This window comes from Toxorhynchites rutilus, chromosome 2 (assembly GCF_029784135.1).
Source record: "Toxorhynchites rutilus septentrionalis strain SRP chromosome 2, ASM2978413v1, whole genome shotgun sequence".
Taxonomy (NCBI): domain Eukaryota; kingdom Metazoa; phylum Arthropoda; class Insecta; order Diptera; family Culicidae; genus Toxorhynchites; species Toxorhynchites rutilus.
In genome coordinates this window covers 146,619,929-146,635,709 of record NC_073745.1, presented here as the reverse complement: position 1 = coordinate 146,635,709, position 15,781 = coordinate 146,619,929, and the positions used below count along the sequence as shown (strand labels likewise).

The window sequence follows — 15,781 nt, the reverse complement described above, 5'->3', positions numbered from 1 at the left end:
GTGTGAATGTGAATGTGAACATATCCTTATATCCCTTCCTTTTCCTGAAGAAAATATGACACCCTTCTAAACTCGAGTAGACCGCGAGTAATCGGTTTTCTACATCACTAACATTAGAATTAAGGAAAAATGTTTATATATACTTGTAACAATACAGTGAGGACTTTGGCTCCTTTAAACTCATGTAACTGAGCCTGTAAAAATAAACGATTTGAAAATAAATGCCCTTGATTAATGAAGGAAGGCGTAATTTCGACTTCGCACTATGTTCCTCTAATTTCGAGTGTGTTACGGAAGATTTGAACAAATTGCACCGAGGAAAAGTTTTTGACTAAACAAATACCAGACGGGAGAAGGACAAAAACAATGCAAACACGGACGAATCACCGATACTGACTTTCGAATATGTTACAAACATTTGCCAAACAAAACCAAAACTTATTAGGTTTTAAACTATGATAAGTGAATGCTTCGAATTTTATTAGCTGTAACTTACTCGCTAGATATATGTTGTAAACCTGACAAAATTGTCTTATTCTGTGCAAAAATTAAGGAGTACATAAGCTTACACATTGATACAATCCGTAGATTTGGATATATGCGTATCGTTTCGTTCGGAGTCCAGTCAGATACTAATGACTAGTAGAATGAATTCATCAGATCGCTCATTCCGATTCTCTCACTAATAACGAAAATAAGTATCGAATACCTAATAAATTAAGAGTGTGGAACACGTATAAAGTAAACAAGATTAAAGTCCTCCCTAGCTTACTTTACTGCATCCTGGTTGTGTTGTTTTTCACTGAACAGTTGAAGAATTAATTCTTTCTTGTTAACCTTACCCATTGCGTTGCGTGAAATTTCTGGGACAAGTTTTACTTCCTTCGGTATAGCTTGCTTTGGCAGCTTCTGCTCGAGCCAGACGAGCAAAAGTGGAATGCTGAACGTTTCGGCATCTTTTACACATAGGATAGCTACCACTCGAGCTCCCCACGTTTCATCGGGGAGGCCTACCACAGCAACATCGGTGACATCGGAATGCTCGTGTAAGGCAGTTTCAATTTCAAGCGCGGACAGTTTGAAGCCGCCCGATTTTATTATATCCACTGAAGTGCGACCCAAAAGTTTGATGGTGCCTTTGGCATATTCTGCGGTATCGCCTGTTTTGAACCAACCGTCCTCAAATTCCGACTTCGTCTCCTCCGGTTTCTGCCAATACTCTCGGAAAACAGATTTTCCCTTCACATAGACTTGTCCAACTATTGACTTTTCATCTGATGATGTTTGACTGCTTGCATCTGGCGAGCTAGCCCAGTACCCTTCATTAGCCACTCCGTTTAAATGCAGTTCGTTGTTGCTTTCCTTGTCGACAAGTTTCAAGCTAACACCTGGAAGAGGCATCCCAACGCAACCCTGCTTACGGAGTCTTGTGTTATCTTGAACGAATGGATTCGAAACCGCCATTCCAATTTCAGTCATTCCATATCGTTCCAAAAGATTATGACCACTGATTTCTTGCCATCTATCGAAAATAGTACCCGGAAGGGGTGCCGAACCAGACACCATAAGTTTGATTTTGTTCTTACAGTGGGTCTTCACGTAGTCACACATTCGAGCATTTTTGCTAAAAACATTATCGTATTCTTTGATTAACAAGCCGTACATAGTGGGAACACCCATGAAAACATTTACTCTTTCCTTGGTGGTCATATTGATGTTCAATAAATAGCTCCATACACTGCTGCTGTCAAATTTAGGCAACATCACGCATTTCGCGCCCACCGAGAGCGGTAAGTTCAATGCATTAATTGTTCCATGGACATGGTTCAATGGAAGCGTATGGAGCACCGAATCGGTTCCATTCATCTGCCAGGCATGCGACAATGCTTCAAACTGTGCATCCAGATTAGCATAACTCAGGACCACACCTTTCGGTTTATCAGTCGTTCCAGATGTATACAAAATCAACGCATTTGCGTCGCGATAAAATTCTCCGTTTAGACAACCCTCCACCACTAGAGTTTCATTCAGCTGAAGCAAATTTTCCCGCCTGGGGTCAAGATAGGACACTTCCTCCTCGGTCTGTTTACTTTCAGTCTTCAACAAATCATGGTGAACTAGCAACAAACGTTTGTCAAGTTTTGTAGCCAAAGGTTGAGTGATGTTTTGAAATTCGGGTGTTGCAATCAGCAACGATGCATCGCAGTCTTTGATGTAGTATTCCAGCAGATCCTGGGGGTACTTGGGATTCAAAGGAACGGCTGGAATGTAGCGACAGCACTGTTAGCAAATCGGCGACAGAAAGTATGCTCCAAATACTTACCGATTTGTCCAGAGAACCAACACGCCCATTGACTGATAAGGTAGGTCACATTATTGGGGCAGACGAACGCTACTCGCGACTGTGAAGCACTGCCTGCGAATAAAAGAAACATTGCAGAAACGATGAATACCTGAACAAATATATTTTTAGATTTGCGAAAGGTCGTCTGAAAGATGATATTGTATGAAATCTTATATCTGCGAACGCGAAAAAATAGGTTCTCCGATGCATAAAATGAATTATATGGAAAGCTTTAAAAAAAACAGCGAATAGTATGGTAACCTGATTAACTCTGTTATCTTGCGGTCGGAGGAAAGATTTTGAGAAACAAACGATCCATACAATTCTTGTTTCTTTTTCGGCGGAAGGTTAACGTATTAAATTACACAACACAAAAAAAGGTTATGTATATACATTAGGGTGGCAATGGATGTATGTAAAAAAATTCATCTTCGAATTTCAAAAACCGACCATGTACATTTTGTTTATTGGCCCATAAAAAATATCTGTGCAAAGTTTCAGCTCGATCGGACATGATTTAGGGGCGCCTCAAAGCGCTTTTGATTGTTTCATCCTCGAAAATCTTCTAAGGGGAGAGTAAAGGAAATTTAGAAAATCGAAATTTTTTTTAATGTGTTTTAATGTGATGAAACGCACTCCTATATCTTCTTTTATCTATACCAAAAAAAGGATCGCCGGATGTCAAAAAACAAATTTTGGGCGGGACTCGCGGTCGACTCGAGTTTAGAAGGGTGACACATTTTCATTAGGAAAAGGATGGGATGTAAGGAGATGTGTGTTCACACTCACAATCACACTCGAAGATCGATAGCTTTAAGGAAAACATATATTTGGAACATGTAATCAAGGTCTAACCGAGCCAACACATCTCTCACCGGCACATTGGGCTGGTATTTTTACAGACTAAAGAATAAAATTCTTCGAAGGCGATTTGACGCTGATAAATGTCGCCTTCAATCGCACCCATTTTTGCTAATGAGTCAACCCTCTCATAACTCTAGGAAGCTCAAGCGAGAGTTTCTTCGAGATGGGGTGAGTGGTGGGCAAAAAAAACCCTGTGGACTCATTAATAGAGGACCCATTAGTGAAGTACATATTATCACAATTGACACGCCCATACTTTGCACCGAAAATCGTTGAAACGATCCCCGATCGAAGATAATCTGGAATTTCATGGATTTTCTCGTTCATGAACAGATCAAAATATACAGAGGAATTGATGTAGTCAGGAAAACAAACACGGTTGGATTCTTTTTTTTTAATTTGACATAATCATTTTCGCTGCCACCCTAATATACATTATGTGAACATATGCCATAGTTTAGCGAGTCTCATTTATTCGTGAAATTCTCAACATGTGTCTTTGTAATGGAATCTGATCTGCATTATTTCTTTCAAGGAATCGGCACTAATTTGTGAATTTTCGGTGGTTCAGACTTTGTTTACAACTGAAAAAACTCACTCAGTCAGAGCATTTAAGCCTGATGATTCTAGTTCTACAATAATTTTCTTCAAATTGCCAAATGGAATGGTTGAAAAGTTCAATCCAATTTTCAACGATTTTAGTGTTAACGTATATATTAAAGAAATGAATTAATTTCGGATGGCGATGGAAAAAAAACTTCAAAGGATAATTCAATGGAACACTGCTCAAATCTTACGTTTATTAACCCTTCAACAAAAATTATTCAACGCTGTTGATTCTCAGCAGCAGCACAGTCAAGCAACTTGACTATTAATACTGCCAGCTCCATCTCACAGCGAAGTAGCTGGACATCCTGAGGCACTTCGTGTCCGCCCGATATAGCCGATCTGGTATTTACAGATCGGTTATGCCGTTATTTTAGACAGGAGATCGAAGAATCTGACCAAAATGGATATTTTTTGTGGAAGTGTCAGATGAGGCCGGCCGTGTCTGAGCAACAGGCAATCATCCAGAAGGAGTAGCAGGAGGTGCCGGCGAAAAACTTCTTTCCGAAGAAGCGCTATGTGGTGCTAATAATGAAAGACGAGACGTACTTGACGTTAGAATTGAACGAACGGCAGAGGACCGGGTACTCTACATTCCCCGCCAAGGAGGTAAGCGATGACGCCAACTATATCTTCCAAGTTCTCGAAGAAGGTTCTTCTCTGGCAAACGAGAAAGTAATATCCAAGCCGCTCTTCTTTCGAGTCTTAATGTGAACGGGGATATATACAGTACGAAATGTCTGTCGGAGGTTGCGGTCTTCAAGAAGTATCACGCAAAGGTGATGTGATCTTTCACCAAACCTGGTAGCAGCCTATTATGCCAAAATATTAGGCATTACGGTTAGAGATAAACATTGTAGTGAAGATCGCCAACCTTCCCAACATCCCCCAACTGCGACTGATAAAAAAAATTGGACGAACCTCAACCGGACGATTTCCTCCAATAAGGTTAAAGAACATGCCGAATTCCATCTTGAACTCTTGAACAATTTGCCAAACAAAAGTTTGTTTGAGGGTCAAATTGACATCGCGGGACATCTCCGCTTTTTTTTGTCAAATGCGGGACGTTTCGCAGGACGTAATTTAACGCGGGCACTTTGTTGAAATGCGGGACGTCTGGTCAGTTTATTATAGCATCATATTTCTATACTCTGAAGATAGATTACTTTTGTACGAGGAAGGAAATAATTAAAAATAATCGTTCGTTAAACACCCCGAAGCAAACTAAAACGATCGATAACAAAACCATACATTTCAAAAGCGATCTTGGTTTTCGAATACAAGTTTCAACAAATTATGTGTAGTTTCTTGAAATTAAATCAGATATCGCTTTCTATGTGGTAGCCATCCATTTGTCTTTTGACGTAGAACTACGTCTTTCAGGAAGGGTGTCAAATCAGAAGACAGGTCACGTTTTTATGAAATAAAGTTAACTTTTCTCACTGTGAACGAATTCTCATGATTTGCATACCAATCGAATCGGAAATTTCCTATGATTTGTTTGATATGCTGTACATTACAATTCGCTAATCTCTAAACGGTTTAAATTCATGAAAACTGGATGAATTACCTTTTTACCATACATTTGTTCTACCGATTTGTGTGCTAACCCTACCCGTATTTCGAATGCTTATAACTCGAACATTTCTTGATAGATCGAAAAGATGTTTGCATCAATTGATAGAAAATATCGGGGGTTTCGAAAAAAAAATTTGATGCCGAATGTCTTCAAATTGCATGAAACGTCGAGATCTAGTGTCATCTTGAAAATATTTTTTTGGTCAAAAATCGACACTCTGGGAATACGGAATACGAGACAAAACGTATGGTTTTGGATGCCGATGAAAATCGTCATATCGATTTTTCAAACGGGACTCCCTACGAAATGTTGATTCTCATGATAAAATACCCTCTGCAAAATATTGGTTCACACGGGCTTCATTTATTATTGTCGCAGATCTCAAAATTTTAGTTATCTGCAAATCGAAAAATCACCCAAGGGAGGAAATCGGGGTTTTCAAAAAAAGTTTTTTGATGCCAAATGTCTTAGAATTGCAAGAAACGTCGAGATTTACTGTTGCATGGTTCGATTCCACCTCAAGCTGAATATGGGAGCAAAAGCGTTTATAATTTGTGATCGATATCTGAGTGGGAATGAGGAATTCTAGTGCGAGTTGGCAGCGCTGTTCAATCGTAAACGCAATATATTAGAGGTGTGCAAAACGGTTCATTTCAGTGAGCGGCTTAAAGCCGCTCGTTCATTGAAACGAACCGGCTCATTTGAGTGGCTCTTTTTTGAACCGCGGATCTTTTCCGAGCCGAGACTCTTTTGAACCGCGACACTTTTTTGAGCCGAGACGCTTTTAAAAAGCGGCTCTTTTTTGAACCGCGGCTTTTTATGAGCCGAGACTCTTTCGAAAAGCGGCTCTTTTTTGAACCGCGGTTCATTTGTGAAGAACCGTGGATCGTACGCTCGTTCTGGCGAACCGACTCAAATGAGCGGCTCATAAGCGCTCGCCTATCTCTACTGTGTAATTTTCTGGCTATGAAAGATATATCGTTTTCTGGCTTCATAAATGCCACGGAAGTATTTTCTGGAACATCGGCAACAATTCAAAATGAGTTGGTGGAAATTGTTGGATCCACCATGCTAGAACAGACCGCGTGGGAAGTGAAACAAGCTGATTTCGTTGCAGTTATGATCGACGAAATCATTGGTATTCCTTTAAAATCTCAGTTGGCTACAACACTACGATATTGCTCGAACGACGGGAGTAGTAATGATAAAATATAAGATAAAATGATAAAATATGAATATAATATAAAATATAAAAAACGGATGACCCTTTAACATTCGTCATGAATTGAACTTTTTTTAAAATTTTATACAAAGTATTCCCGTCGGAAGATTTTTGTCATTGAGAGATGTTAGTAGTGAGAATATATCCCTATTGTTTATTTTAGGCTCATTAGCATTTTAGCTGTAACAGAGCCGAGTTTTAATCGTGTACATGTCACATGTTTATCACATCTATAATTAGCACATTACACAGTTGCCATTTTCATCGTTAGAGTATTCCCTTCTATATCATTGCATATGGTACACATTTACACAGTAGCCATTTAGGCGTAGGAGTTTTTCCTTCTATTCTTCCATTATCCAGACCGGACAGCGGAGACAGTTGATTGGTCATTGTTGAGTTATTTATAGAGCAGCAGCCCGATTTGTCTTGCAGAGGCAGAGCAGTTGTATGGATGAATCGATCTTATTTCGACCGTGGATCGATCTCCATCGCTTATGATTGTTGCGTGGACGTAGTTATTTTGTAACAACACAAAGATGGTCAATGAGGGCCCTGAGTTTTGAACTCACGATCGATCGCTTACTAAGCGAACGCGCAACCAATGTGGCCACGGAGACCCCCAGTAGTGAGAAGTCCGGTACAGCTTTAGCAACCATATCGTTAAGGTGGTCGTACACTGTTTGTCTTTTCTTAAATGTCGTTAACGTTCCCTGTGGAACTTTTGCCGTCTCAACATATGCAATAACTGGCGTCATTAATTAATACTTAGTTGAGATTTCTTAAGCCAAATAACACGCTTGAATGTATTCCGAGGGGCAAGCTCTAGAATACGCGTGACCACAGTACAAGTCGAAGGAAATTTCTTTTGACGGAAAATCCCCCGGCCAGAACGGGAATCGAGCCCGAACACCCGGCATGATAATGTGAGACGCTAACCACTCGGCCACGGGTGCACGGGTGTTTGTCCGGAGGTCAAATATTTAACACTTTTTGACAGATAAAGTTTGGTTTGAAATTTGTATAAACACTATTTTGTTTGCCACTCCTTCAATTATCAACAGTGGTAGACAATGTAAAACATCGAACATGGAAAATTTTTGACTGTAATATTTAAGGTAACCCAACCACGTACCGACAATTTTGATGAATAGACTGAAAAATATTTTAGGGCATCCAATAACTGAATATTTTCTTGTCGTGTTTTGTGTCGAATATATTTGATCAGTATACGTTGGTCAAATTTTATCTGTCAAAGAGAGTCAAATATTTGGCTTCGGTCAAATAGTGTATGAGCACCCTCCGTTTACTGCAACAATTTGGCGTATCACTTGCTCGAGTGATGTCAGAAGATAAAGGAGGAATCCCGATGATCGCAAAGGAGTCGTTTCCAAACGTTGGTTATATTCATTGTAAGGCGCATGTTCTCAAGATTGTTTTGCTGCACCCTTGCACGAAAAATTCAAAAACAAGGAAATATTTTGCTTCCATCTCTTCGTTGGCATCATTCTTCATCCATAGCCCAAAGCGCGATTGCGAGTTGAAGAAATGCATGCAGTAGAAATCCCCGAACGTGTGCAAAGTCAAGCGGGCCTATAGTTGTAGGATGATCAACATAGTTGAAATATATAAAAACAAATTTCTACTTGTCTGGCAGAAATGTATCTAGGAGACACCAAGTGGGATGGTAATACGATTTCCCAATACAATTGATACAATTTTCTTCAATCGCTCAAATTTCTCATTTGCTGACATTCTGTACTAAACACTAAAGATAAGAGTATCAGGAACACATGTGCGAGTATAAAAGCGTTGAAAGACGAACGAAAATTCAATGCTATTTGGGAAACATGCTTGGATGCGACAGGTTGCAGCAGTAGCGGAGATCAAATTGAACAATATGCTAAAATTTACATGTCAATTATCGACCGCATTCTCGACGAGCTGAAAATGCGGTTTCCTTATTCTAAAAAGTAAAGCATTATATTTGAAATTTGATTTGTTCAGCACGGAGTTTCCCAAACAGCTGATATAGATGATCTTTGTTGTCGATTCTTTAATTTTGACAAAGTGAAATCAGGATGATGATGATGTTGGATTAAAGAGGCTTTAAACTTTTCAGTTCATTCGCCTCTAAGTGAAATTAGGAAATGAACTGCGAGTGTTTTATACGAAGTCAGAATTTGCCGAGAAGAAAATATCGGAGATTATATAAACACTGTTCGGTAGCAATCTTGACGATATTTTTAGGAAATTATTTTACTCGCAAAGCTAATACTAACGCTTCCATCAACCACAGTATCGGTCGAACTAAGTTTTTTTTGTTCTTCGTTTAATGAAGACCTACTTAAGATCAACGATGACAGGAGAGCGACTCGAAAAGCTTATACTTATGGCTATTGAAAATAAAATGCTTTTTGAGCTTCAACTTTAGAGTAATTTTTTTTGGAAAACATAATTGACCGATTTGCCCATCACACAGAACGAATAATTTCATTACTGTATCGCTAGAAGAAATTTAATTTAAAAAAAAAAATTTGTTCCCGAAAACTAGACTGTAGAGATAGAGATATTATATTTAAGAAATGTCCAAAATTAGTATGAGACCCAGAAATGCTTAAAATACGATGAAACACGAGCTAGTTCAGCCAACCCATTAAAATGCTTGCATAAAGAAGACAATATTCGAGCACTTATTAACCCCCAATTTGTAATTTTGAATAAAAGTCACCGTGTAGGTGCACAACTAGTCAACTGTGGCCTCTTCAGATTCAAGAGAACGCTGTTCGGGTTTGTGACAGTTCTAGAGATTCCTCAAAGAACCATGAATGAGATTTCACGTATTAACGTGTAAGGGAGAAATAAGGCCGAACACCATGTTCACCTTACCAAGTTATTCTACCTCTACCTACCTTCGTTACATATTCATTGAATGCAGAACTACTTTCAGTTGTATTAGTTTTTTGTAATTTTGACGTAGGACTACGTCTTACATTAAGGGTACCAAATCAGAAAACAGGTCACGTTCTTATGAAATAAAGTTAACGTTAATAACTATTTTCGCTGCGAACGCATTTCAACTATATGCATACCAATCGAATCGGAAAATTTGTTTGATATGCTATACATTAGTTTGTAGATGGTTTAAATTGATGAAAATTGAAGGCATTCCCATTTCCAACTTATGAAACCGCTAGAATAGAAACAACGAAGGGGGATAGCGAAAAGAGAATAATTGAAAGACGATGCACGGAAGACGCATCTCGTTAAATACTCAGTGCAATACGTGCATTGATAAAAAGAAACAAATTGCGATAAATGGTCTCTCGCAAAGGCAAGAAAGAAACGTTGCTTCTCGAAATGGTTCTACAAAACCACGCAAGCCATTAAACATTTTCAGGGCCCACGGAATTTTTTACTAAAGAGTTATTTATGAAATTTCGACGTATTCGCAAATAATATCGGAAATGATAAAGCAACAAATCAAAAAAAAAATAAATTAAGTAGTCCTACGTCCTAAGCGGTCCTGTCTCCGATACAACCCCTCGAGCTTTTTTTTCAATTTTTTCTTTTAATATATAGGTACAGTGGCGCTTGTATCTCGTACGCCTGTTCAAACTGTTCAATCTCAGAAAAAAAAATTTATTTAAATTTTTTTTATCATTTCACATCTGTATAATTATCGAACGCAATTTATTTGTAATTTCCATATTATCCTGAATATCTTTCTTTACTGTTTGGGTGAAACTTCTCCACCGTGAAGAATGTAATCTGAGTACACCACACAACCCGCACGCAACACAATACAACACTACGAAATAAGCTGTAATGAGTTCCGGGTTCATATCTTTCATCCGAACCCACCGTCATTCAAACATTTCTCGGCATCTTCAAGTGCGATAGGGTAAACACAATCAGCTCTGTATGGAGCGATCACTTCTACTAATGTGCCTTGCGTAAATCGTTCAGGAAGCTTGAAAATCCCAATGAAGTTCAGAGCATCTCGGGCTTGGCAAATTATTTCGAAAAAAACGAGTTTTTTTTTCATATTTCTGAAGTTTAGATATTCAAAACAAGACTTTTCGAAATCTCTATTATTAACCGACTTCTATTTCAATGACACGATGTCTAATCTACGATGTTCTTCACTGAAAACTTTCAACGCGTCTTTCTCGTAACTACTTTTTTCCAAACTGATATACACTATCCCCTTTATTCTGCGCGCGAGTGACGTGAGATAGCAAAGTTTCTTACTTTATTATGGTAGCCTAAATTTTTAGCTTCTATTTAATACCCAAGTCGATAGCATATAGCATATATCTAAAGTTCTATTAAACCGATATACAGGTCGGACTCGATTATATATAGTTAAGAAAATATTTTTTATATATTTCAAATATGACTTATTTCAATCGAAAACGAAATATTTCAACGTTCACGTGAAAATTAATCGGATGTTATGAATGCAGTGAAGGTGAAATCGTGATTTTGGTAGATTATAGATTATTTTGGATTAAATTCACCAGGAATTGGTTAAAATGATAATGCAGCGAAATTAAAAAAAGATATAAATTGGGTGTCAAAGAACGTATTGTAGAGCGGTTAAAGAACTTTAATTTGGTTGATAGAAAGATTCATGTTTATTAATTTTTTTTTTAAACAAAATAATAATAACACATTAAAATCTAAAAACACATTAAATCTTCGGAACGCAACGCGGTGCTGATGTGCAACTCTCGGTTTTGCACCCAGTTGAACTCTCACTCCTTGAGCACACCGGCGCCCGGACGAATCAACGCGCACCGAAACAAAGTTGCAATGTTTTGTTGTCAACACCGTTCGATCATCACCGTAAAGTTCGAACATCCTCACTGTACCGTATCCTTACACCGGCTTATATACCCAATTTTAAACCGAGCTTGAATCTGATTTGTCTGCTTTGCTTTCTCTTTTGATGCGGTTTGTGGGTATAGAATGAGGCGGGCGTCACACAAGTGAGAAGCGGATTAGTATCTGAATTCTGCGCCGTGCTGAATTTGGGCTCACTTGTTTCTGAGTTCGGTGCACTTCATGCCAAGAGAGAATGCGTGTTTGTTTTGAGCACGCGCTGATGAAAATTGAACTCGAGCGCAGCACAGCGTATGTTTCCTGAAGACTGCTTTTGAGTTTTGCACTTTCAAAATGTTACTTAAATTCTGTAATTTGAATGTTTCACAGCTGAATCCTGTATAAAATCTTTTCATCTTTCAAATGGACGCAACAGAATAGGTATATATTTAAATATGATCCTCTATCATCTCTTGAAGGAACTCGTTTTTTTTATGAGAAAGGTATTTTATGACTTAAGGGGATGAACCAAACATTTTTGAATATTCAAAAAACAAAGAAATGTATGTATAAAATACGCGGTACATGATAATACGCGAAATATATGTATAAAATACGCATACGGATTTGGTAAAGGCTCAAATCTGTGCTCAGATCCTTTAAAGTGAGAGACATTATAGAACGGTTTTCATATCCGACGCCAATTTCTAAGAATGTATATGAGGCCGTTTTACACTGGAATGGAGATTTGCGTTCTTTGAGTAGATGATTGAAGTATAAGCAATTAAAATTGAACATAAGCAAAACTAAATATATGATAATCACGCGAAATCGAATAAATGAAATCGTCTCTATTGTAATTGATGATGAGACAATTGATCGCATTCGGCAGATTAAATATCTTGGCGTGATTATTGATGTTAAACTTAAGTTCAATACGTACATTGACAATATCATCAAGGAAATTGCCAAGAAGAATGGAATCTCGTGTCGACTAAGAAACGATTTAACTATTTGCAGTAAAATACAGCAATACAAATCAATCATCTCTCCTCATCTGGACTTCTGCTCTTCCATTTTATTTTTGGCCAATGAAACACAAATATCGAGATTACAGCGCTTGCAGAATAAAATACAGTAGAACCCCGATTATCCGCGGAATAGTCGGGCTAGCTCTCCGCGGATTACGAAAATCGCGGATAACACAATAAAAGGCTAAAAATATGGCGCAAACACAAAAAAAAGATATTTATGCATGAAAACTATGTATTATCAATACAGAAATCATTAATCATTCTGGGAAGACAGACTGACAAATGAACTCGCTTTCGCGGTTAATCTAGGTTCTACTGTAATGCGTTTGATTTCACAATGCAACAGGTTCACTTCCTCATATTTGATGCTGGACGCTTTGCAATGGTTATCTGTGAAGTAAAGAATTGTTTATTTAACTATGGTGTTCATTTTTTTTTTATCTGTATTATAGTGATTTTCAACTCATTTGGCTGGCTCGTCACTTGTACTTCCATTTTTGGAAGAATGTCGGGAATGAGAATTGAACTCGTGACCTTCAGCGTGAGAGGCATGGATGTTATCACTACGCCAGATCGCCTCCTACTATGGTGTTCATTTTTGAAGTAGTTAACGGTTTGCTGCCTTGATATTTGTGTGATCGAGTTGAAAGAGGAAGTGACTTTCATAGATATAATACTAGAAACGCGAATGAAATGAGAACACCACTTTTCTTAACATGTGCTTCGCAAAATTCTCTATATTTTAAAGGAGTAAATGTTTTCAACTCGATGCCAACACATATTAAACGTGCAACAACACTAGCGAAATGTAAGAGAAACTGTATTTCATACGTTAAGGCTGTGTTTTCCAAACAGCCGAAAGTTTTTTTATTGACAAATATTTTTGACTGACAACGTTTTATACGAGCGGATATCTTAATGTAAACAGTTTTCTTGATTTTTGTTTTGTTTTTAATATTTTCAACCTGACGAAGTTTATTTTAAACGGATTATATTGTTTATACAATTTTGAACAATTCTTGTTTTATGTTATATATTTTTTTTCAATTTGTATTCGTCTCTATTATGTCTATCATGATCTTGGTGATGATGGACTATTTTTATTTTTTGTTTTTGTTTCTACAAAAGTTTGAGCGCCGCTAGCGTTTCACAGATATAAAATATATAAAGTAAAATTTTTTTTACAGAGCCGGTCTAGGAATTTTTCGTGAATGAAAATTACTCGACTTCTCTGGATGAGGATATTCATTGTCAATCCAAAACAAGGCTGGCGGTTGGACTTGTGCTTTGGTGGACCAATAGGCTGCAACAATCGGGACCGTATCGGCTCTGTGGCGCTCACGACTGGGTATCGGCTTGGGTTGTTTTTGACATTACAATACTATATATGAATTTATATCTGTAAATAAAATCACCTTTTCTTTTGCTAAACTGGTTTCAATGCTGCGAAAATTAATTATCTTTTATATAACTCGTCTTGCTCAAACCTCTGTAGTGGAAGGAGGCGGGACCATCATCATCACCATCATCATTTAACGGTTTTGATATCCGACGTCAGCCCAACTGATACACGTTCCATTCGGAAATAAAATTAATATTAAGCATCGGAATAAAAAAATAAGTCGTATTTAGCATCGGAATCTCGATACAGTATTTTAGAATTTAAGTACGTACTTCGTCGTGAATACGAAATTCTCCTGCAACGATAGCCGCATGAAGGAAGCAATGCTTAAAGACAAGTTAAGTGTTCGAAAATATAGTCGGTTCGTATTCAAGAATATCATGGTACCAAATACAAGCACTACGTGTACATGTTCATAGAAACCGCAAACTCGATTTTCTATTCCTTATTCATTTTAACTGTTTCTTAAATAATGCAACAAATCGCTTCAGATTTTTATTTTAATCAATCCGAATATCTTCCATATCATTTGCATGTGTCAAGTGGCACTCAAAAATAATAGAAGTAACAATTTAAGCTAAATTTGTTTCTTAAAAACAGGCAAAACACCACATCTTCCTCCGATAGCGGTGGAAAAGCGCCGTAAACAAAGTTATTTATAGTGAATTTGGTCACGCGGTTCAACATTGGATGTTGTGCAAAAAAAAATGTAAATAAAACCGAGTACTACGATCGCGAGGCGCCAGGTGACAGATCACAACAGATAGTAATTTTGTCTTCTCCACGTTATCTGGATGACATGCCTGGGGATGCAGTTACAAAAAATAAATAGAAAAGCTCCATCATTTGAAAAATAAAACACCTCCGCAGATCGATTCTGCGAGTGATTATACACAAATCTACGTCGCGCCTTGAGCAGACAGGGGTGAAGGTTATACAATGTTGTTTTTTCATCATTCCTGTTACTTCCTAAAAAATGAATAACCGTTCGATGTCATCGACTTACCGCAAGAATTGGAAATCTGCAAAGCTAAACGTTTCACTGCTTCATATATCTGGATGAAACTGTAATCGCCGGTTTGATCTCTTAAAGCGGACTTTTCTCCGTGAAGAAGTGCTCGCTTGAATGATGGCACGATCAGGTTTCGTTTGTTTTCTTCGTCGAATAGTTTCGCCAATCGTTGGTGAAGGTCAGCATGTACTGCTTCCGGATCTGCTGGCAGACACTGGTCTATTCCGCCCGTGGGACGTTGTATTTTTCCAGCCTGAGTCGAAAGCGCTCGGGTATATTGTGTAATCGGATGCCTTCTAGTGAAAATAGAACCTCCGCCAAATGCACTCAGTACATCTCCACATCTTTTTGCCAGCAAAAATCGAGACATCCTAGTTTAGAAGCACTTGATTGCGTTTGTAAATGTTTGGCAAAGGAGGGGCCGCAGATAATAAATGAATTGAATTTTTTTCAATCACTTTTTTATTTTCATTCGGATCGCAGATAGCCGTATATCAGTTTTCTCCGACGTAGCCGGATGTTTCACTTGTTTAACGAACTTTTTTTTCTGGAATCAACACCTTTTCCCTGAATGTAGCGAAATTTTATCGAGCGATGTTAACTTCTGGCTTGCTATTTTTATCAGTCTTTTTCAGGCAACATAAAAAGCATGTTCAAACGCTGATGGCGAAACTGGGATAAAGAGTAGCGAAATTTCTGCCTACTGACATACCGGTTAAATACGAGATGAACAAAACACGCAAATGAGGGATTGCATCTTATTCCACGTGAGGTGCAATATAGTTAGCTCTTTCTCTCACATTGTGAGACGTGAAAAGCAAGGCGCCTAGAAGTATATCCTAAGGTGGGCCAACTTGCTAAAACCACTCTTCAGCCCAAGGCGCGTAGAAG

At 38.1% G+C, this 15,781-nt stretch overlaps 1 protein-coding gene across 1 annotated transcript; it reads right to left on the bottom strand.

The window, feature by feature from the left end:
- Window positions 1–441: 441 nt before the first annotated feature.
- LOC129769064 (malonate--CoA ligase ACSF3, mitochondrial) lies at window positions 442–15,625 on the bottom strand. Its single transcript, XM_055771077.1, has 3 exons — window positions 14,885–15,625; window positions 2,324–2,416; window positions 442–2,261 (listed from the first exon to the last, which is right to left on the bottom strand). Exons 1-3 carry the CDS (start codon window positions 15,258–15,260, stop codon window positions 769–771), a joined length of 1,962 nt encoding a protein of 653 aa, XP_055627052.1. The 5' UTR covers window positions 15,261–15,625; the 3' UTR covers window positions 442–768.
- Between the last annotated feature and the right edge of the window lie 156 nt (window positions 15,626–15,781).